We start from the raw sequence: 22,076 nt of genomic DNA, 5'->3' as shown, positions 1-22,076 counted from the left end.
CGAGAGTAACACTCCTGGACTTGCACAGATAATACTATGAAAGAAGAATAGAAAAGAACTAAGTTAAATAAACTATATACACCACTCTCCACCGTCGGACATCCCTCCATCTCCGTAGGGGTTACAGTGGAACTGTAACAGTTCGAGAGTTTTGACGGATACTTTGGAGTTTTTGTCGGGCAAACTGACGCTATATAGGGTTTCCCCAGCCGTTCACCAAGAATTTTTCAAAGGCGTTTAAGTCATTTTCCCAAGGACAAGCGTCCCCCTGTAGATAGATTACCACGGTCTCTGCGACCGACCCAGCCAAGTGATTAGTCGCGAAATGTACTTTTGACTCTTCGGATGAGTGACTGGAAGTGTCACAGCCTGCACACGGCTGTCTTCAACACGGGTTGGAGGACTTATCTCGCTTAGGTTCCTGGTTCTGGGTTCTGGGTTCTGGGTTCTGGGTTCTGGGTTCTGGGTTCTGGGTTCTGGGTTCTGGGTTCTGGGTTCTGGGTTCTAGGTTATTACTAGGTTGTGTACTGATGCAAGGTGTTACGACCCTGCACAAGTAACATGGAATATAGCCAATAACAAATCATAATCTTCCGATTATGGTTTCGTAGCCTTTTGGTTTAGTTTATGATTCTGAATATTGATCAGGTCGTAACAACTTGTCTTTGGCGTTGGATCTACATTGAAGATCAGATTCGTAACATGTGGACGTATTCATAAAAAGGAAAGCAAAAGAACTCACTTGTAAAAGTTTCATTTTATTGTGAGCCTTTATTATAGCTATATGATGCATAGCATATTATACAGCGGCATCCGGTATATGTCTTCATCCGTATTGGGCGTTGAAGATTCATAAATAATCTGCCAATCCCGAAGCCGTTCCTCCTGTTATCATGTTTGTCGTGAGATTATCTAGTTTTTGAATCTTTCTAAAGACGATGGTGTCTTTCGTCGTCCTCATCCAATCCACTTTTGTGCATGAAAGCATATCCTTGCCATTTGGATATTAGAATCTTTTCCTCCAAGAAATGTGAGAGTGCACTTCCATTGCATTATATGGAATTGTGCAGTCTCTGCTGTACCAGTTTATCAATATCTGAGCTGTGGTCGTGGATCTGTTGCATTGGCTGTGGTGGTAAAGCAGAGTCACGTTGTTAGCGAGGATTGCATTTTGAATGGTAGCAAGCTGACAATCAGAGGAAGGCATGCTTTTCGTGCTGGTAAGATAATCTCTCATTTGAGGAAAGACCCTTGAAATACTTAATTGACTTTGAATTACAACAGCTTTTTGAGATATTAAGGACGTCAAGATAGTCACCTAAATTCATTGAGCGCAGAGGCCAACCGTGGAGAGGTCCAAATTTTTACATCGCCATTGTAATAAGGTGGAATGCGCGGGACGTGGACTATGTATGACTTGTGTTGATATGATAGACGGAACGGATTCACTTCGTTAGGGGAGCAAAAGTCTCTTCACATGAAGGAATATTGTTTGGTAATGGTATAGGATTCGAAAAAGAAAATGCGTAATTATTTGTTGGTGGGTCGAGTTTGATGTTTGAAGAACGACCAATATTCGTTGCTGGCCAGGGGACTCATCGTAGTTGAGCGGAATAAAATATGGTCCCTAGCTGATTGACTAAGCAGTAACGGATATCACTTCTGCTCGAAAAGATTGATGAGACCTTGAATACTAGCTGCAGATAGCTTTGCAAAACAAGATTTTGTGGTGGTGATGTTGTCAACAGTGGCAGTGACAGTGTTGGCTTTGAAACCTGCTAACGGAAATGTTCGATTAAATATTTCGGTCGGCAACAGAGATAAACTTACTGTAGTGAATGTAGAGGTTAATTTGTAGCATGATTCTTCTCACTTATGCAAGAAGTGTGCTGCATGATTGAGACATGTCTGCTTTCAATTAGTATACAATAGCCCAACCTGAACAGGGTTCTGCTTCAGACAGTATCATAGAATGGGTTGTACAGGAGAGAAATTGCCTGGCAAGTTGGTGTAGAAAGAGCATAATCCCAATATGGATACAACTCCTCCAACGCTGACATGGCCAGAACTTTGAGCATATTGACTCGCCGTTGGATTCGTGAATAGAGAAAAGTTGGCTGAGGTTCAGCAGTGTATTCTTTGTCTGCTGTCCATACGGTTTGATGAAAATTGGTTCCCAGTTTTAAACATGGATAGTAGAGGTGCCAAACATGTTCAAGAAGGATGAGTGGAGAAGCAGTTAAGGAATGTCTAAACTTGAGAATTGACAGTGATAAGCAAAAACACGATGGGTACATTTCAACAACATGGGAAACTTGATTAGGGATAAAAGCGGAGATGTCCGAAAAACATGTCGCATTTCAGCAACAGAAGTTGATGTTTGTTCTTACTGGCATTCGTTCTAGTAGGATATCATTGAAACAACTGCAACCAATAGACTTTTCCTGCCTCTTTCATTTGATAGCTGGTGATATAATCCTCATTGTGTCATACTTTCTTCAATACGGACTAGTCAATGATAAGCCAATCGAGGCTGGTGTCGTTAGCGGCAATTTTGCATCTCAGTTATGTGAATTCAACTCTTGTTTAATTCAATAAGGCCGCTGTTACTTTCGTTGTACCTGCTTATTTCTAGGGCTTGAGTGAGGGACCGTCTGATTGAGTGACTGTTCTCTTTGAGGGCTAATTGCAATATTGTCAAGACTAGGTCACTCAGGTGGTTATAGTGCTTATGCCCTTGGGACGAGATACTACTTAGTAGTTGGGTTATGATATATAGAGACAGAAAGCTAGATTCATTCTCTGGGGTTGTGTCTCTGGGTTGTCTATCCTTATACACATCTTCACCTGTCCAGTGTATCCAACCCGACACACAACCTCCACCATCCTTGCTTGCTGTGTTTCTGACAATATGTCGATAAGAGAAACAAATTCTCACGAGACACTAGTCAATTATGCAGCAATCTATGTCTGGCTAGTCATAAATACGGACCAATATGAAGATGAAATGTTCAGCAATAAGCTCTCGCTGATGTGAGATGCCTATGAAGGAAGAAGGTAATTTTATCAGATTGCACCTGAAAGTAAACGACAAGAGCAATATTCAATTCATGCCAAAGCACAATTTCTTTGTATGTTTTTGAATTTTATTGTATCTACGTTAAATTTTGTCAAGACCCTCCCCAACAACGATGGGTTGTTGGCTCAAAAATCCATTGGCAGCGCTGACTACAGCTTTGAGACCGCTTGCAGTGATGTCAACGTCAACACCAACACCCCAAAAACCTCCTTGGGACTTGTCTTTGGCATCCACAGTTGATGGGATAAGTTCTACATAAGTAGCTGCTTTTACGTCAGAGCCAGCTCCAACTGCGTGCTCAGTGTATTCTCGTATTGAGAGAACAATCCCTAAGTCACTCTGCAAAGCATTGAGAAATGATGAGAGAGGGCCATTACCCTTACCAGATATTTCATAAACCTTGCCATCAACTATAACCTTAGCCGTAAGACGCTTAGATGATGAAGGGAGATCACCATCAAGGTTACGATCAGGGCTCGACTCAGCTATACTATCACTAAGAAGATTGAGAGGGGCCATGCGCGTTTGAGATCTAGAGCGACCAGGAGAAAGATCAGGAGTTCCAGTAGCGGAATTAGGCTTTGAGGAATGCAAATCAACTGCGGCAAAAGATTTGAGAACGAGCCGACCGTCATATATGGAACCACCCAGGTGATATGTTTGACGGAAAGCGGTCGTGATGTCCTTCGATGTCATTTCCTTGCCAGTTACCTCTGAGCGCTCTTGGATAACCTTATAGAACGCAATCTGCATTCGTCGTGGAAGATCTAGGGAGAGAGCCGACTTGACAATGTAAGCAATACTACAAGGTGTGTCAGCAAACTGTTGAATTCTTCCTGAAAAGCATAATTCACCCTCCCTTTCCAGATTGTGAATTAACTCGAATAACAGCTTCATAAGTGCATCCAACATCGGCAGGATCAATAGGAAGATAAGGCATGTTCCAGAGCTTGTCTCCTGTTTTTTCTCTTGTGTTCTGGGCTTCAAACCCTTTTTTAACAGCATCTTGATGACTGCCAGAAAAGGCGGTAAAAACGAGCTCTCCAGCATATGGATGCCGCGGATGGACTGGGAGACCAGTACACTCAGTGACAGTATCTACAACAGAGTACATGTCGGAGAAATCAAGGTTGGGAGTAATACCTTGAGAATAATAATTAAGCGCAAGAGTGACGAGGTCAACATTTCCGGTACGCTCGCCATTTCCAAGAATTGTGCCTTCAATACGATCAGCACCAGCAAGAACGCCAAGCTCAGCAGCAGCCACTGCACAACCTATGTTTGATATATCAGGTTCGTATATCTCATAAGTAATGTACGAGAAACATACCTCGGTCGTTATGTGTGTGAAGACTTATAATGCACTTGTCTCGTTCAGAAATCCGGCTACAAAACATCTCGACCTTTTGAACGATTTTAGATACCTCCAATAAGATTGAATAGCAATTGTACTGACCTGGTCTGCGAAGCAATTTGGGGTAGATATCTCCACTGTGGCAGGTAGATTGAAAATAATGCGTTCTTCACGGCGCCCATCTGCCCATACGCTGTTTATTCCAGCCAACCAAGTCTTTTTTACCGCTTCGCACACTTCGATTGCGTATGGGGTGTCTGTTTGAGAGAATGTTTCGGGCGAGTATTCGTAACGGAAGTTGGTCCCATGCGAAACGGCATACTGTTCGGCAAGCTCTCTTATCAAATTTGTATGATCCGTAGCAAGCCTAGAATGATTAGCTGTGGATTTTTGGTGATGACTTGCCTTATAGTCTCTTCGCGGTCATTGTTGAAAACGACCTCCCTAAAAAGGCATGATGTAGCATTGTACATATGGATTATGACATTCTTTAGACCAGCAACAGCTTCAAAAGTTTTCTTGATGAGATCAGCTCGAGCAGGAGTCAGAACCTAAAGCGGTCTATCAGTACCAGGGACGTAGGTTAACTGAAAAACATGTATTTACTTGTATCCATACATCGTCAGGAACTTCATCCTTCCGTATAAGGTCGCGAACAAACTGAAAGTCTGTCTCAGAGGCAGCAGGATATGCCACTTCTATTTCTTTGAATCCAATCTGCACAAGATGTCTGAAGAAACGAAGCTTCTGCTGGTTGGTCATTGCTATAGATATGTTAATAAAACACAGTCAAATATATCGGAAAGCTAAACACTCACGATTGGCAAGGCTTTGGTTCCCATCTCTTAGATCTGTACTGAGCCAGATGGGTGCTCTGTGATGACTCTTGTCCGGCCAAGTACGGTTAGGTAAAGGGGCTGGTTTAAAGGGGCAGTATCGCTTGGAGGGATCCGAACTATACAAATCATCAAATACATTACTCTTATAGAATAAAAAGACCTACAGCATGGGCATTCTGTCTTTTTACTGGTATTTTCAAAGATAGAAAAATGATAAAGCTTTTTTCGAAGAATCATGTGTAATCTGAATATAATCGATTCATGACAGGATAGGATTATATATCACGTGACATATACTACTTATCAAGGATTTGACTCCATTTATAGATATTGCAAGGCATATGGTAAACTATAAACATGAATGTTTATGGAACTATGCTACGTGACACCTAGTTAGACGTGCCAGTTACTCCGCAAGCCTATCTGCTTCTGACACTATTCAGTCGTCAAATATTTCCCACAAATGAGAACGGTTTATTTTTATCCAATTCATTAATGGTCAAGTCGTAGTTGAGTATGCGATATATGATTGATAATCGACATATATTCGACATTTCAAGATCACCTGGATGCTATTGCAAATCAAGTTGCAAGCTGACACGCACTGTCTCGAATTATAGAAAAAATTGCATCTTCAATTCAAATCTCTACACCGACTCCTCAAAGATGAGAAAATGTAACTTGAACGAGGGACACAGAAACAATGCAACTTGCACAGTGATTTGAACACTGCGGTTTGTGACTAAAGTGACGGCAATATATGACAGGTTGTGCAACCTAACTAATACAATCATCACTCCAAGGATCATTGAATATGATAGCTTGTACTGGTCCCTAAGGGTCTACTTCTTTTATATGTACAAAGAAATAGCCTATGATGGACTATAGTGTTTTTTTGGACCCACGGTTTCCAGTCGACAAGAATCAAGCATCAGTCACTAAGTAGAGATGAGCAGAATGCATTAATTGGAAGGATGGTGGTTACTTACCGCAACCATTCGAAGCATCAGTGACAGCTTGCGCATATTTGAACAAAGTCCCTTGAGAGTGTTTTAGGGGGGGAGCAGTCCATTTTGCTTTTCTTGTTAACATTTCCTCATCAGAGATGTCAACTTCAAGGGTGTTGGCTACAGCATCTATGAAAATGATGTCGCCATCCCGAACTAGAGCAATAGGACCTCCGACTTGAGCTTCAGGTACAATGTGCCCAACAACAAAACCATGAGACCTGTTCTAATCAGCATACAATTCGTCTAGTAGCCACTCACCCTCCACTGAATCTTCCATCAGTTACGCATGCCACATCGTAACCTAGACCAGCACCCATAATCAAACTGGTAGGTTTAAGCATTTCAGGCATACCTAAACATTAGCATAACCCAATTAAATGACACGCTCACCTGGACCGCCTTTGGGACCAAGGTATCGTAGAACAACTACAGTCTTCTCGCCCTTCTTAATGGATCCATTTTCAACGGCTTTCACAAAGCTCTCTTCATCGTCAAATGCGCGGCATTTCCCGGTGAACTGCAATCCCTCTTTCCCGGTGATTTTAGATACTGCACCACCAGGAGCAAGATTGCCGCGTAAAATTCTTTATGGTCAGCAACAACCTTCCTTCGGGTACTCACCTGATATGTCCAGTAGACTTGATTGGGTCACTGATAGGACGCAAAATCTTCTGTCCTTCCCACTTACTACCATGTTTCTCCACCCATCGATCACAATTTTCTCCCAAAGTCTTTCCAGTGATAGTTAACTCGTCGCCGGTCATGATATCATTTTTGATAAGATAATGAATAACGGAAGGAGTACCTCCGATGGTGTTGACATCTTCCATCACATATTTGCCGCTAGGCTTGAGGTCGGCAAGAAGAGGGACACGATCAGAAACAGCTTGGAAATCATCGATAGTAAGGTTAATTCCAACGGATTTAGCAATAGCAATCAGGTGGAGCACGGCATTGGTAGAGCCACCAAGAGCCATAGTAAGGGACTGAAGATCAGCGGAGCAAATATGATTGTGTGCTTACCATAGCGTTTTCAAACGCTTTCCTAGTCATGATTTGTCGAGGAAGGATGTTGTCCTCCAGTAGCTTACGCATGACCCCTCCAACAGCATCACACTCCGCAAACTTCTCCGGGTATTCGGCTGGAAAGGAAGATGACCCAGATATAGTCATGCCCAGAGCTTCAGTAGCAGACGCCATAGTGTTGGCAGTGTACATCTGAACGTCAGCTCCAGTCATTTAAAAGTAAACTAACCCCTCCACAAGCCCCAGAACCTGGACAAGCATTTCGGACTGTGTCATATCTTCGTTTTTCAGCTTCGGGTGTTTGGCCTTCTTGTAGGTAGCGACCGTAGCTCTGGAAAGCAGACACAATGTCTAAAGTTTCGCCTCTACAATATCCCGGGCGTATTGTACCTCCGTACACCATCATACCAGGTCGATTGAGTCGACCAAGAGCAATTAAGGTACCAGGCATATTTTTATCGCATCCAGGTATAACAACCATACCGTCAAGCCAGTGTCCTCCTGCAGCAGTCTCAACAGAATCGGCAATGAGATCTCGGGATTGAAGGGAATACGACACTAATTATTAGTGACAGTCATGGTGACATGTACCTACTTCCTGAAGTACCCATACTAATCCCATCGGAGACACCGACAGTACCAAACTGGTATCCAATGATTCCAGCCTCTACCAGTGATTTTTTGACTCTCTGGCCCAGTCCCAATATATGTCGGTTACATCTGACTATAAGTGATGTCCATCTCAATTGATACGCACGGATTACCCTCGTACCAGACACTGGCAACGCCCACCATGGCTTTGTTAAAATCCTGATCATTATCAACACCATCTGTTGCGTACAGCATGGCCTGAAGAGGGTCAATCGAGTTCTGAGGGCTGGGATGCTTACCTGTGATGCGCCTTGCGCTTTAGGCTGGGTTATAGTCCTAGAATAGCGGTTCATGATAATTTCCTTCTGAATAGCGCGAGCTGAGGTGTTGAAGCGCTTCACTCCTGCTATCTTCGGTGATATAAAGATGTTTGGAGGGAGCATTTTGAGTGCTGTAAAACGAAAAGATGTTTTGAAAACAAATTTGCATGATTGGGCGAGAGAAAAAAGTCAAGCTTCCGAACCTAACTCGGCTCAAAGCCACGTGACAGTCACGTGTTCTGTTTCAAGTTGCACTGCCAACAATTAGAAGACTAGGATTATTCTTCAACTTCAAATTACTAGAGATATCAAGATGGAGAAGTCAGAGAAAGGCAATGACAATGCTATATATAGAAGCCAAGCCAATGAGACGCTCTTGGAAGAGGTTCAGAGGAAATCGGCTGGTACGTCCGAAAAAGTTTGGTTACAAGCTCTAAACACAAAATAGAGGACCAGGTATCCATCGTTCAAATGTTACAGATGTCAACTTCAACAGATATCACATCATCTTCAGCCAACTTATATATTGACTACTTGTTGTCCTTATCCCTCCCAGAACTCCAGTGCCAGCCCTCTCTCATCGCCGTCGAAACATCCACCATCGAGTCCGACCTTATAAACTTGTGTTATCGAGAATATCCCACGTTTATATCAGTCCATGAATGCTCTTCTGCAGTCAATTCAACATTTGGTGACTTTTCCAAGTCACTAGAATGTCTAGTAAACTCTATTCCATCCCTGGAAGAGGAGTGCCGTACTTTTGCTTCATCAACCAACCAAATACAAGCTCTACGCAGCAAAGCTTCTCTTGTTCAAGAACACCAGGACAAGCTCCTTGATTTACTAGAGCTACCGCAACTTATGATGACGTGCGTCAGAAATGGCTATTACCAAGAAGCGATGGAGCTATTGGCTCACTCAAAATCAATAGAGCAAAAGTATAAGATTAGCCTAGTACAGGATGTTGCTCAAGAAGCGAAAGGTGTCTTGGACCTTATGATAGCTCAATTGCTCAGCCTATTAAGAGAGCCTGTAAAACTGCCTGCTCTTATTAAAACTGTGGCTTTCCTTCGTCGACTCGACGTCTTGGACGAAACGGAACTAGGCTTGGTCTTCATCTCAAGCAGATACCACAACTTTAGAGTTCAACTTGTTCAAATAGAAAGGGATAGGACTGATCCCATACGTTACATGCGCGAATATATCGACCTTTTCCGCGAACATGTCTATGACATTATCTCTCAATTCACTGCCATTTTCATTGATTCACCAGAGTCCATCCCACAAATCACCTCATTTGTTCATCAAGCTATTGCTGAAGTTATTATTCTTGTTGAGTCATACGTGCCCCAATTATCACACGATTCAGCTTCATCATCCTCAATCTTAATACAGCTAGGATATTGTGCCATGTCCTTTTCTCGAGTAGGCGTTGACTTTGCTTCGCTGGTTGCTGCCCCTTTTGGCGAAGAAGCGATAACAAATGGAACAACGGTAACAAGCCAATAGTAATGATAAAAAAGGGGTTAATCGCCGGTAAATCATCTTACTCCCAAACTTTAGATATAAATTCGTCAGGTTTACATGGACGAGGGAAAAACGATTTCACACAATAAGATAAAGGAGAGAGAGCGCGCTGGATTGCGTTTTGTAAAATTTGATCATACATGTACTATAAGTGCTGCATCATCATAGATGGTGACCACCATCTGTGGGTATAGAGTGACGGAATGTAGACATATTTCCTAATAACATAATTGCGTTTGGTTCATTTCATTTGTCACATAATTCGCAGACCTCAAAGCATGACAAGGTAGTTGGAAGGCGCAATCTGTCGCACATTAGCGAAGATATGACTCCAGCTGGTTGCACGTACACCTGTGGCACCTGATGATGTCCGAACTTGATACCACTTGCCGCTACCGTCGAGCACTTCAAGAACTTCTCCTTTCATGAAAGAAACTTCATTAGGATCATCGGGGGACGCTGAATATGCGTAAAGTGCCCTGAATGTTAGTTGAGTCCAGAGTTGATGGGACTCACTTTGCACGCTGTTTAAAAGTTGCAACGTCCTCCTGTCCAGTGACATGTGTCCCGGCATTGTAATTATCCCGTATTACAGCTGATGCTTTTTGAGGTGTGCCTTCAGTCGCTGCTGGAGCATATCCTCCACCATTCATATTATTAGACGAGATGCCTCTACCCATGCCTCCAATGCTTCCTCCCATACCCATTTCGCCCCCTCCGTATCCTGCAGTCGAATCACGTCGTACAGGACCGCCAATTCGCCTGTTACCGGAAAGACCACCATTACCGCCAGAGTTTAGAAGACTGTAAATGAACGTGTCCTGCTCAGACGTCAGGTAGAGAAGCCATATGAGCTAGAAAAGTGAGTCGTTCGAAGAATCTAAAGGTATATAAACTGCTTACATTAACTATGGTCAATAGCAGCCATCCAACGCCAGTTGCAATGAAAGATCCGGGTGATTGGAAGAGAAATTGTACACCAAAGATGGCGAGCGCAGTGGCAATTGCCAAAAAAATGGATAGTTGAAATCGATAAAAAGCAATGCCATCCGAGGCAAGACAAAGACTGATCAATTAGACCAGTTCTGTTTGATATCACTTACAACAAGCCAACAATGATTGCGCTTCATTCAGCAAAAAAGGTGGTTAGCATGCTACAAGGGCGCTCTTGTAACAAATTATAGCTCACAGCTCTAACCAGATTGTAAACCACAGTGTACCTGCTACTGGCGCATGGCTGTTACTGGAGGCTTCTTCGGGTCAGGCTTTTCCATATTATTGATGAAAATGGCCCACAATACTTTGCCTCAGCAGCACATTGGCCTGCGAAAGCAATGATCCACGAAGGGATGGCAATGATAAAGGTGACAAGAAATATTGGGTGTCGAAAGACATAGCCCACATCGTATCCTCCTCCGCTGTGCATGGAGTTATAAGTGTGATTGCTGGTAAAGCGTCTTCTTGTGATCGTAGTGATACGTGACGTTTGAGAAAGAACAAAAAGTGTTTGAGAGTGAAAAATCAAAACAATGCAACCTTAATGACATTGTCCTTCAGCTTGCAGGTTTTGTTGTTGTTCAACTCCCAGCGGACATCAATCCAACTCCATTTGAATTACGTAATTACGTCCTGGCACGAATAAGTGATGATGTAACACTTATCTCGATCATGTCTGAAGTGAAATAACCAGCGGGCTGAATTCCAACCTCGAGTAATGCAGTCTATACTATCAAGCTGCCCGTGCTGTCAGTTGAAGCAAAACCCTTTATATTGTCAATCATGCCTTCGCGAAGGGTGAGCTTCAATTTCCAGCATACAGGGAAAGTACTCATAATTATCAAGCATCGCTTTGCACAAAGAGCTTTTGAGAAATCTACAAGCACGCATAGATCTTACTATCCAGCAATCACAAGCTTTGGTCCAAGGCCCATCGAGTCTGAATACGGGATCTGGGCCGGGTACCGCTGCTTGGAGGGAGCTTCGAGCAGAGGTTGCGGCAAGAGAAAAGAGCTGTGTCATCGTCCGGGAAAAGATTGCAGAACGAGAAAGGATGATTTCTTCAAGTAAATTGTTCAGAAGCCAGCGATTTTATTTATTTCTACTGACGTCAAATCAGTAAGCAAGTATGTGTCTGACAATGCCGTCAAGATTCGCTACAGAGCTCTTGCAGCAGCTGAAGCTTCGCCTCCGGCCCTTCGTTTGCAAACTTCTCTGAAAAACATTCAATTTCAACTACGAGATACTGAATCTCGTATAATACACGCTCGTCAAGTACTGATCCGAGAAGCTGTCGATGTTTTCGGGCTTAAACAACACCGATCTGGAGCTTGGGAAATAGCAGGATTAATCCTCCCATTACCAGAAGCTTTTCGATGTAAGTGTAAACGATACAAACACAGCTGAGTGTGTAGTACATCCTGTTGTGCATATAAATGCAGCAATCTCTCATACCCTACACCTCCTGTCTCTGATCACTACATATCTTTCGATCACTCTCCCCTTCACCCCAATATCCCCTCCAACATCAAAGCGACATATAGGTCGCCCTGTCGTGAAGGCCAACTTGCCCTTCGTCTCTACAACTAAATGGAGAGATAAACATGTTTTGTGGATGCCCAGTAACGCTTCTGTATCCAACAAAATCAAGAGTTCGAATATTACACCGTCATCCAAGTCTCCTCTTCATCCAGCAATATCAGTCATAGTAGCTAAATCTGCTAGCAAACATAAGCAATTCCTTATTTCTTTTGCTCTGTTCTCGTTTTCCGTCGCTTATCTTGCTTGGTCCCAAGACGTATCTGGAATTGGCATTCAAGAAACAAAAAAGGTGTTATTGGAAAGATCAGATGAGGAAGCCAGTCAATCAATCAATCCACGGTCGAGGCATAACCCTTCTGACTCTAGCCTCATCTCACCAACGTCTGTCCTACAACTTATCCATGCGATCACCTTAAGTCCAACTTTGGGTCATAAGTCGCATAGCCCTGGAGGACGCTTCATATTGAAACATGTTGGATTCGGTCTGGATGTAGCAAAAGTGGTGCATACTGTTCTTAAAGCTGAGCAGGAAAGGTGGAGCTTTGACACCACCTCAACAGAGGACAAGGAAGAAATGAACGAAGAATGGCATTTATTGGATGCTGACACTTGATCAGGATGGGGAACAGACTTAAATAAAAGAAATCATCAAAGGGAAAGGGCAATACATTCATCCTTATCGCAAAAACTGATGTTGTCCGTTATATACAATTATAAATTCAATAATCACTTGGTGAACCAGTACATGGCAGCATATTGGACACTCAAGTGCTCGCCTTCGTTAGAACACTATTGCGTGTAAGTTTTGAAATATTTCAACTAGGGTAATGGACAAACTTACAGAAGATGGGGGCTGCCCCTTGATGGTGTTAAGACGGAAAACGCTCTTAGACAAGGTTCCTTGGCCATTAAGAGCAGCAAGCTGAAGCCAGGGCACGTTGTCGGCAGGGTTCTTAGGGTCGCTGAGAGCATTGATCTTGCTGACCACAACCTTGTCGTTCGAACCCACGAACTCAGGTGAGATAGCTCCAGCAGTAGTGGAACCAGGGGTGTTGCTGACACTCGATTAGGCCTACCCTATCGCCCAATGCAGTTCAGGTATCACTTACATGAAGAGGTGGTGAATAGCCACAGGCAGGTTAGAGGTGTCGGGGTAAGAAAGATAACTGAAGGCCTTTTGAGGCAAGACGGAGCTGATAGTGGCAGGATCGACATGACCAGCAGTGCCAGTAAAGAGGCAAGAAACATCGTAAAGGCTACAGGCAAGACGTCAATACAGGAACGAAGACATTATTAAGGACTCACTTGGCAAGAGCACCAACAGAGACATACGCTCCAGACGTGCAAGTGTAGTTTTGAATACCACGTCCCACCGTAATTATGGAAGAGGTTTCACCGCTTGGAACGACAAGTTTAGATTGATTACCGAGAGGCACTGCCACCTTGCTAACGGAGCAGCTTCGAGGCCACGAATTGCCTGAACGACCAACATCCGGCCAATTGCCGATATCTGGGACAGATTCGGCAACAGGAGCAGACCACACTACTGGAAGGACAAAGAGGAAGGAAACAAGGGTCTTGGTGAACATTGCGATAAAGAGCGTAATGTTGAGTTGAGATGGGATTTAGTACAGAGTAAATGAAAGAATAAGTTGGGTTGTAATGGAAAAGAGAGGCTTTGCTTAGGGGCTTTTTATACCTTTTCAAGATATGTAAAAGTGTATAAGGGTGATTGTTTGAGAATTCAGGACCGAAGGGAGAGTGATTGTCTTCAATCGCTGAAAACTGGGTGTATACCCGTGCCTGAACATCATACCCTGTTACCAAAGCAACGGGAAAAGAGTTGGGCAGCGGATTCTCAGCCATACAATCTCTTTCTTTGGCCCTTGGAATGTGTTTATGCCGTTTGTTTGTGGAGATGGCGTTCAGGAGTGACACATTCGGCTGATCGACAGGCACCCATGCCATTATGCTGGTTGTCTGCAGACTGTCGATCTTTTCTGTTTTCAATGGTACACTCAGGCACAATGATGGGACCTGATTAGGGATGGACTTTTGTTTACCCAGTCTTTCGGCAAAAGTGTAGCCAATGGTCCCATCTTCAGAGACGACTTGTTCCAAAATTTGGATTACACATTGAGCTGAGATCCCTTGTAGTCTTGTAGCCCTGTCGTAATGGTAGGCAGTCGGACAAGCGCTGTGGATGGTAACTTTTGGAAGACAGTCAACTCATTCAACGCTCAACTGGAAATTTCAGTTCACAAACGATTGTCAAGGAAGGATGTGTATGCCATCTCAGGAGTTTTTGATCAGGTATACATTTTGATTGCTCAAATGTACAACTGTGAGAATTGCACACAGAGCCGACGCTGCGAAGAAAAGTGGATAGAAGAAATGCGGCATGCGCCGCCAGAACGATCAAAAGGTGAAAGCCGATGACCATCCAAGAGGTAGATGCGGTTTTCGTTTTGTTTTTGAGCGTATTTCAATCGTTGTATATATTTATTTCTTTTATTTCTTTTTTTCTATCTCATCGTATACATCAACATACACTGAGACAAAAAGACAACCTCTGAAAGAGTGGATAACCCCGTCGGTCGCCTCCTTCCAGAACGCCCTGAATATTCCCTATACATACACCTCTGTCGTCCACTTTTGTGTTTCTGGTAATACCGTGGGAAACTATTCCTTTCGTCCGCAACGCCCAGCATTCGAATTTGTTGGCAATGACCACTTTTACGCCGCTTCCACTACCACCAATGCTCTCTGTCGTTGTCTTTGCCAGCCTACCAACCAAGGACACTCTCACTGCCATTGTGAACAGGGATGAAGATGGACGAGAAGTGTGGAGCGGAAACTTGAAATGAGAGCAGGCGTTTCCAGTACTTACCATTATCGCGATTGTGGTCATTACAGTGTGCACAACAGTGATTTTCAGAAAGCGTTTCAGCTCGTCGTCAAATCCGGGCAACAAATACAACGGCCAACATCCTCTCTCTATTCAAAATGAAGGACCATATATTGGCAAATCTGGCAGTATTATTAAATTGGGCAACAGATCAAGCGACTATTTTGTCATGACTACCAGCCGATCCATTGTCATGACTCGTTTGGACCCCATCATCAGCCCGGTGGTATCAATCAGCATGTTTACCGAGTCCATGGCTCATCCTACTTTACTTCCAATCGTATCCTTGCTTCTGAGATGCAAACTTTAGCAAAATGTATCACATGGCGGTACAAGAAGACCTTTCTGCATGTTGGGTAGCTGGCATGCACTACCGATATCCTACCGGCTCAGTAGTGCCTATCCGTCTGAATAGGACTTTTCTTCACTACTTCAGAAATCACTCATTGGTATTTCTACTTACTCTTTTCTAGACAATTATAACACGGTTGTTAGTAACCCTGCGGACAGGGTTACCAACAACTCTGATCCGTAAATTCTCAGTCAATCACGACGACGAGAAGTCTTGTTGAGCAATGTGAAAGATCATACTGCCATATGATTTCAGTGCTACAGGGGCGGTAATGATTTTACGTAGCTTTGGATTCCCAAAGAGCGTTTGCTCAAGGAATCTTGTCCAAGTTGTTCATTTGTGAGCGTCCTTGAAGCTCTATCCAGTATACAACTCTGACTAAGTCATAGTCCAGGCTGCTGGGATGGTGTCTATGCCACAAGCAGCAATTACGCCACTCATATGAGTAAGTAGATTGTGAGCCAATAACATTGGACGTCTATTTACATCTATAGCACATCCCATGGACGATATAAACGGCTATTATATCCCCGAAGGATTCCCAAAGAAATTCATCATTCTGCAGTTTGAGATCGTTTTTGCTGCGTATGACCATCCATGAAGTGGTGACGACGAGACTACCTGGGTATTAGCAAATGGGGGTACGTCTACTTACAGCATTCAAACTGACTTTCTGAATGGGTGGAAAGGTGCGTACTTGCAATTGTGCATATGCCAGCTGACTTCATCATAAGCTGATACTCCCCAAGCTGTTTTAGATGACTGTCAGTATATGAATGCCACAGACGAGAACAGCAGTAAGCTTGTTGAACAACATCGCGTATGCATCACTTCACTCGTGAGCGCAGTTTCCGACGACCTGTCCAACTGCCCTCCATTGAATAAATCGATTAACGTGGATGTCGCTCATAGCTGCTGCCTTGAGACTCAAATCGTGGATGCAATTAACGAAGAGAACATCATTTCAGAACTGCCTGGTTGTAATTTTTCATGGACGGGTGATACCCCAAAGCCTGCTTACTCCGCTGATCAGGAGCCAAACGACAACCTTCACCTCGTCTATACTTTGGTCTAGTATCTTGATGGGCCTTACATAGTATAATTGTTAGATGAGTAAGAAGCTCAGGGAATCGGTTACTTTCGTGGTCTTGCACCTATCCAACAATCCTAGAAGGCTTGCTATAAACGCTAAACCTGCTTAAATCTTTCTGCAACTTGATAGTCTGTGGTGAAAAATGATGCATTCTATGCTCTTTACAAATATGCCTACATGCAGCCGATGTCATTCGTTTTAGCAATATCTAGCATTTTATTGCCTGTTCAAAAGAACGAAATCCTCATAACATGTTGTGCAGAATGCCTTACCATCTTTGGGAAAGAACAAACTATTACCGAAATCACCATGACACTGCTGTTGATAGAGTCAGCTAAAGTGAGATTCATAAACAGAAACAACAATGAACGCTTACCACGCAAACAAAACATTCTTTGTGCCATTTAGCACCCATTGCATTGATAGCAATATCAGGAATAGGTTTCGCACAAGCTTTGCACTTTGGTTTATGCAGTCTCAGGTGACAACTTTCACAGTAGGGATGCCCCTTATGAATGACAAAGTCGTTCGTTTCACCGTCTTCTTCCTCCGCACCCCCTCTTTCCTTTTCCGTCCCTGGTGCCGAGGATTTTGATGGATCCAAAAACGGGTCGCCACATTCAGAGCAAAAGAAGTGAAGTTCGTGATAGTATCGTTGGCCAAGAATGTCGTCATTAAGAGTAATGAATCTAGATTCTACGATGGGTGTTTTGCAGTGGAAACAACGATTGGCAAATTTCTGATTCCTGTCTTCAACAATACGTTCGCAAATGAACAAGGATTATGCTTACATCATGGTAGTCCAAATGGCAATAGGCTTTTCCTTCAAACTCAAAACTGCTAACGTGTTCCAGCAGTTCTCCACACTCTGCGCACATAAAACATTGCGGATGCCACCTCTGATTCATTGCATTCACGATACGCCCTATGATAGGATTTGAACACCCTGTACAAAGTATTGCACTGCCTGGATGTATACGAGTGTGACTGGGTTGGGCAGGTGATTGTGAAGTCATAGATGCAGAAGGAGTATGAACGGTCTGAGGTTTTTCAGGGCTTATACTGATAGTGGGTACCACAAAACTGATTTCACCACCCTGTTCCGGTTCGTCCGCAGTATTTGAAGACGATACAGTGATTATGGGGGCACCAGATATCTGTATACCGGGAGACGATGGGTCCGCTGGCTTTCTTTTGGCTTTCGGAGTCACGTCAGATCCATCTTTGCTATCGTCTCCCACAGATGCGATTAGGGAAGAATCAGAATCCGAGACATCACTAACTGGTATAGAAGTGAATTTCGCTGGAAACTGAAGATCAAGAGGTGATGATGGTTGACCATTGTTCGAAGGAGCCACAATAATGGGTACCTGCGGCGATTGTGGCCGTACAGGCGTCCATGGTGCCGAACATACTGAGCTGAGAAAAGCATCGCCAAGGTCCATACTTTGGAATTCTTGATCAAACTCTTCTTCACTTTCCTCTCTAACGGTGTATGGCTGTTTTCTATTGTTTTTTTGCACTTTGTCTTCCATTACCAAACCAGAGGATATGCCTCTGTCCAAGCTTTTTGAAGGGTTGATTTTACCTGGTGGCTTTGGCAAAGGTCTTTTGGAAGGAGTATTAAAACAATTCCTGTCCAATGACTTCACGGATGAGATTGTATCAGACCTGTCAAGCTCTGCTTGTGCAGACAGAGGTGCCGTGGTTGGCGTTTGTACAGACTGCGAGGACGTATGAGGAGACGAGAAAGTACATGTTGAAGAAGAGGATTCCGAAGTAGTGACGGAAAGAGGGGTACGAGTTCGAGGTGGTGGCAATGGACGTGATGATGAGAAAGATGGAGAAGCAGAAGGTGGCATATAAATCCCTGAGCTTCCTGGAGGAGTAGGAAGCGCACCGCTTGCTAATCTTGGAGGAGCCATCATGGCAACTGTGGATGGTGAGGGGGGTATCGGTAAAGGTGACGGAGAACGGTATACTTGAGCAAACACAGGATATGGTGATGATGATGGCTCTGATAGGTTCACATGGTTTGAATTTGCTCTCAAAACCATGTCCCTCTCTCTTTTTCTGTCCTGAAAGGTTTGGAAGACCGGGGGTGCATATGCCACTTTTGGGATTGGGGAAGGGACTGCTTCTACTTGAGGAACGAGAAAGGAATGTGGGTTTGGTAGGTAGGTGGATTGTCCTTCTTGTCGCACCATGGGGAGAATTGAGCTGTTGATTAAGAAAAGAAAGAGAAAAATTCTAGTTTAATTTACTTTTAGGAAGGGAAAAATAAATAAATAAAAAAACACGAAAAACAAATGTCAAACTTGTAAAGATGAAACAAACAACACCTCCACTTTTTATCGCATCTACACAAACAATCCATATTTTCTATAAAATTTACAGCTCACCATTGTTACGTTTCTGCTTCTTCTGATCAAACACCATCGAATAGTTATCTACAGCTATTTCTGACCAGCTACCATGGCGTGCAACTGATCAATATAATTCGCTAAGCGCAAAAGACTCACTGTGGCATCCTCATCGACATAACTTGAGGATTCAAATGAGGATAGTTGTCGCAAATTACTGCAGAAACAATTTTGAAAAGTACTGCATACCCCTGAGAATTGAAATGGAGACCATCGCTGGGTATCCTTCAGAAAGTCTCTCTACCGTCAAGGAAAGCTACTCACAGAAAGTAGGGGGCCAATTGCTTGTCACTCTCCCCTCCTGCTGCTTCCACGATTGCTGTCCAAATATCCGCAACCGGAAGACCCAATTCAGCGCCTACCTCCTTGCAGCCTTCTGCATATTCTTTAATCACATTTACATCCCTGTCCTGTCTTGGCTTAGGTCCTTTTTTACCGAAAGATTCCCAGGTCTTGATCCTGGAAACAATCCAAGCAGACTCCATAACGGGTGGAGCATTAATCAGAACGATTTTGGTGTTAGGTGAATGATAAGGTGAAGAAGGGTTTTGAACGAGATCCACAATACGCTTCGTGTTGGCCTTGTATTCTTCAAGTGGGACATGTTGGGGAGACGGAACCAAGCAAACGTCGTTCGCCCCTGTTTTGCAAGCCATCAGACCTAAAGCATTGCTAACCCGCTTTCAACACACCAAACCATATGATCAACAACTTGACATCTTGCGCGCGGCCTTGGAGGCGATCCTCCTTGGTTGCGAATATCTGTTCAAAGACTGGAATAGCCCTGGTGAATTGCTTTAGCCCACGTCGAATGGCTCCGAAGGCCGCATGTATACTAACCACTTTGAGGTGTATCCTTTAGGCCTGTTAATAAACCACACCTGGCGACCGATACCTATAGCTTACGCACCTCCAAATCCACGGTTGACAATGTCCATTCTCCTTAGGTAAAACTCCGACATTCGTTGAGCAAAAGAACCAGGAAACCAAGCCTGGGTGAGTGAGTCTCCCTAAACTGAAATCTCAATCACAATACCACTGTGAAGATGAGGTTACGCACAAAAAGCATGACAGCATCAGTGTAGTTTGTGGCGGACATTTTGAAAGCAAGATGATTGGTAATTATCAGAGTTTGTATAAATTGTATATATCAAGCAAGAAATGAGAGATACAAATTGAACTCTTTATATCTACAGATCAGATCGATCCAAAAGTTGTGTAACGCTCCTTAAACACGCTTAATCCTGTTGGCAAAGATAGATCTCCAATGGATCCTTGTTTTGACATGAATAATCGGCTTGAAATGTAAGGATATCAAACATTGAATAGATTAGATAACACCTTTAACGGAACTATTTTTGAGGTTGAACTCTTTCTTGCAACGCTTTATCTTATTCTGTTCAGCATTTATTAATCATTACTGGCGATGGATGCTCAAACATCATCTTATCTTCAACCAACAAAACACATCTTATCTAAAGCTCATCTCTCGGCTTTCCAGCGATCTAAAACCCACAATGATATTGTCGACTTTATCGATGAGCTGAATGCCGTTGTCGTGGGTAGAAAGCTGTCAGAAGCTGGCAATGGCTCAAATGTATGTTACAGTCTCATGTTTTCTAAAACTTACTGTTGGATTTTCCTTAGCGCACTCAACCCATCATCAACATCTTGGATTCTGTACTGCAAATTGCACAGACGACACCTCCAGTGGATAACAAACTTTCTCGATTCGGGAATCCCGCTTTCAAGACTTTTTATGATAAGATTGGGAATGCTTCAGACGAATTGCATTCTCGTATCCCTGGTCTCCCAAAAGATGCAATACCGGAAATAGAAGTATACTTCAAGGAATCTTGGGGAAATAAGCAAAGAGTGGACTATGGCAGTGGTATGGAGTTAAACTTTTTATGTTGGTTGTGAATTTGGTTCGTAACTTGACGGCGACACGGCTGACATTCTCTAGATTATGCCTTGCCAAGCTTGAGGTGTTTAGCAAAGAAGATTACCCTTACTTGGTCTTGGGTATTTTTTGGAAGTATATTGAAGTGATGCGCTATCTCCAGTCGATTTATTGGCTTGAACCTGCCGGCTCGCATGGTGTGTGGGGCTTAGATGACTATCACTTCCTTCCCTTTTTATGGGGTAGTGCACAACTCAAGGGTACGTAGACCTTCATCGCATTTCGCTGCTGGAATACCAACACTTTTTTATATAGATCACAAGCATCTTCGACCCAAGGCGATCCATGACTCTGAAATCCTCGAAGAATTCTCCAAAGACTACATGTACCTCTCTTGTATTTCGTTTATCAATTCCATCAAGACTGCTTCACTGCGATGGCACTCGCCAATGCTGGATGATATTTCAGCTGTCAAGACGTGGGACAAGGTGAACCAAGGTATGAAGAAGATGTATGTGGCGGAAGTCTTGGGCAAATTACCGGTCATGCAACACGCTCTTTTTGGCAGCTTGCTGCCATTCCCCACTCCTGAAGAGGATCCAGAATTGAAGAAGGCTCTTGAAGAAGAAGGTGTGCCCCAAGTCGATGAACATGGACATATTCATGATCCTTCAGAAAAAGGATGGGCCATGGACTGCTGTGGTATCCCAGGTGAGTACAGATCAGTATTTGCTTCTTCTTTTGCTGATATGTACCAGTGCCATCGGCATTTGCCGCTGCTCAAGACGCTCATGCGATACAAGGCGTAACTCCATTAGCAAATCGACCAGGCATAAAACCCATCCCTTTTGATTGAATCTCTAGCTGCGGAATCTATAGAAATGACATGTAGATTGAAACATACGGTGTTTATGTAACACAATCTGTATACAAGCACGTGACGTAAGGCGTACATAGGGAGTCAATGGAGGACATTGAAGGTAATACACTAGAAAACGGAGCAAAGCCGAAGATGATGATGTAGGCATTAGCGTAAGTGATTACAGACATAAGAGTAAATAAACCAGATACTTTTCGAGTTCTTCTCGGTGTAATGTGCAATCCTATCTCTTT

The 22,076-nt window shown here is 43.4% G+C and overlaps 10 protein-coding genes across 10 annotated transcripts; 4 read left to right on the top strand and 6 right to left on the bottom strand.

Moving 5' to 3' along the window:
• Nucleotides 1–3,160: 3,160 nt before the first annotated feature.
• Nucleotides 3,161–5,447, bottom strand: L203_105757 (2-isopropylmalate synthase; the record flags this gene model as incomplete). Its single annotated transcript, XM_066215124.1, has 8 exons — nt 3,161–3,881; nt 3,934–4,354; nt 4,410–4,482; nt 4,536–4,800; nt 4,905–4,984; nt 5,040–5,197; nt 5,252–5,388; nt 5,437–5,447. 8 exons carry the CDS (start codon nt 5,445–5,447, stop codon nt 3,161–3,163), a joined length of 1,866 nt encoding a protein of 621 aa, XP_066071221.1.
• Nucleotides 5,448–6,196: 749 nt separating this feature from the next.
• Nucleotides 6,197–8,342, bottom strand: L203_105756 (uncharacterized protein; the record flags this gene model as incomplete). The annotated part of the gene is made up of 6 exons (XM_066215123.1): nt 6,197–6,210; nt 6,262–6,456; nt 6,673–6,866; nt 6,922–7,268; nt 7,538–7,866; nt 7,916–8,342. 6 exons carry the CDS (start codon nt 8,340–8,342, stop codon nt 6,197–6,199), a joined length of 1,506 nt encoding a protein of 501 aa, XP_066071220.1.
• A 190-nt stretch (nt 8,343–8,532) lies between these two features.
• On the top strand, nt 8,533–9,728 carry L203_105755 (uncharacterized protein; the record flags this gene model as incomplete). Its single annotated transcript, XM_066215122.1, has 2 exons — nt 8,533–8,623; nt 8,668–9,728. The coding sequence occupies 2 exons, from the start codon at nt 8,533–8,535 to the stop codon at nt 9,726–9,728; spliced, it is 1,152 nt and encodes a 383-aa protein (XP_066071219.1).
• A 289-nt stretch (nt 9,729–10,017) lies between these two features.
• L203_105754 (uncharacterized protein) lies at nt 10,018–11,172 on the bottom strand (the record flags this gene model as incomplete). Its single annotated transcript, XM_066215121.1, has 6 exons — nt 10,018–10,050; nt 10,096–10,138; nt 10,263–10,600; nt 10,650–10,812; nt 10,936–10,996; nt 11,043–11,172. The coding sequence occupies 6 exons, from the start codon at nt 11,170–11,172 to the stop codon at nt 10,018–10,020; spliced, it is 768 nt and encodes a 255-aa protein (XP_066071218.1).
• A 288-nt stretch (nt 11,173–11,460) lies between these two features.
• L203_105753 (uncharacterized protein) lies at nt 11,461–12,897 on the top strand (the record flags this gene model as incomplete). Its single annotated transcript, XM_066215120.1, has 4 exons — nt 11,461–11,540; nt 11,589–11,809; nt 11,863–12,120; nt 12,185–12,897. 4 exons carry the CDS (start codon nt 11,461–11,463, stop codon nt 12,895–12,897), a joined length of 1,272 nt encoding a protein of 423 aa, XP_066071217.1.
• A 113-nt stretch (nt 12,898–13,010) lies between these two features.
• On the bottom strand, nt 13,011–13,873 carry L203_105752 (uncharacterized protein; the record flags this gene model as incomplete). The annotated part of the gene is made up of 4 exons (XM_066215119.1): nt 13,011–13,073; nt 13,126–13,339; nt 13,394–13,540; nt 13,590–13,873. The coding sequence occupies 4 exons, from the start codon at nt 13,871–13,873 to the stop codon at nt 13,011–13,013; spliced, it is 708 nt and encodes a 235-aa protein (XP_066071216.1).
• A 1,942-nt stretch (nt 13,874–15,815) lies between these two features.
• Nucleotides 15,816–16,619, top strand: L203_105751 (uncharacterized protein; the record flags this gene model as incomplete). Its single annotated transcript, XM_066215118.1, has 5 exons — nt 15,816–15,883; nt 15,934–15,989; nt 16,039–16,129; nt 16,202–16,233; nt 16,279–16,619. 5 exons carry the CDS (start codon nt 15,816–15,818, stop codon nt 16,617–16,619), a joined length of 588 nt encoding a protein of 195 aa, XP_066071215.1.
• Nucleotides 16,620–16,853: 234 nt separating this feature from the next.
• Nucleotides 16,854–18,844, bottom strand: L203_105750 (uncharacterized protein; the record flags this gene model as incomplete). Its single annotated transcript, XM_066215117.1, has 3 exons — nt 16,854–16,955; nt 17,014–17,376; nt 17,429–18,844. 3 exons carry the CDS (start codon nt 18,842–18,844, stop codon nt 16,854–16,856), a joined length of 1,881 nt encoding a protein of 626 aa, XP_066071214.1.
• A 184-nt stretch (nt 18,845–19,028) lies between these two features.
• On the bottom strand, nt 19,029–20,159 carry L203_105749 (uncharacterized protein; the record flags this gene model as incomplete). The annotated part of the gene is made up of 7 exons (XM_066215116.1): nt 19,029–19,107; nt 19,160–19,276; nt 19,325–19,700; nt 19,753–19,844; nt 19,901–19,916; nt 19,971–20,070; nt 20,121–20,159. The coding sequence occupies 7 exons, from the start codon at nt 20,157–20,159 to the stop codon at nt 19,029–19,031; spliced, it is 819 nt and encodes a 272-aa protein (XP_066071213.1).
• A 327-nt stretch (nt 20,160–20,486) lies between these two features.
• Nucleotides 20,487–21,819, top strand: L203_105748 (serine/threonine-protein phosphatase 2A activator 2; the record flags this gene model as incomplete). The annotated part of the gene is made up of 5 exons (XM_066215115.1): nt 20,487–20,657; nt 20,708–20,979; nt 21,027–21,223; nt 21,279–21,674; nt 21,722–21,819. 5 exons carry the CDS (start codon nt 20,487–20,489, stop codon nt 21,817–21,819), a joined length of 1,134 nt encoding a protein of 377 aa, XP_066071212.1.
• Between the last annotated feature and the right edge of the window lie 257 nt (nt 21,820–22,076).

This window comes from Cryptococcus depauperatus, chromosome 7 (assembly GCF_001720195.1).
Source record: "Cryptococcus depauperatus CBS 7841 chromosome 7, complete sequence".
Taxonomy (NCBI): Eukaryota; Fungi; Basidiomycota; class Tremellomycetes; order Tremellales; family Cryptococcaceae; genus Cryptococcus; species Cryptococcus depauperatus.
The sequence above is the reverse complement of the archived record's forward strand: the minus strand, read 5'-3'. Positions and strand labels throughout refer to the sequence as shown.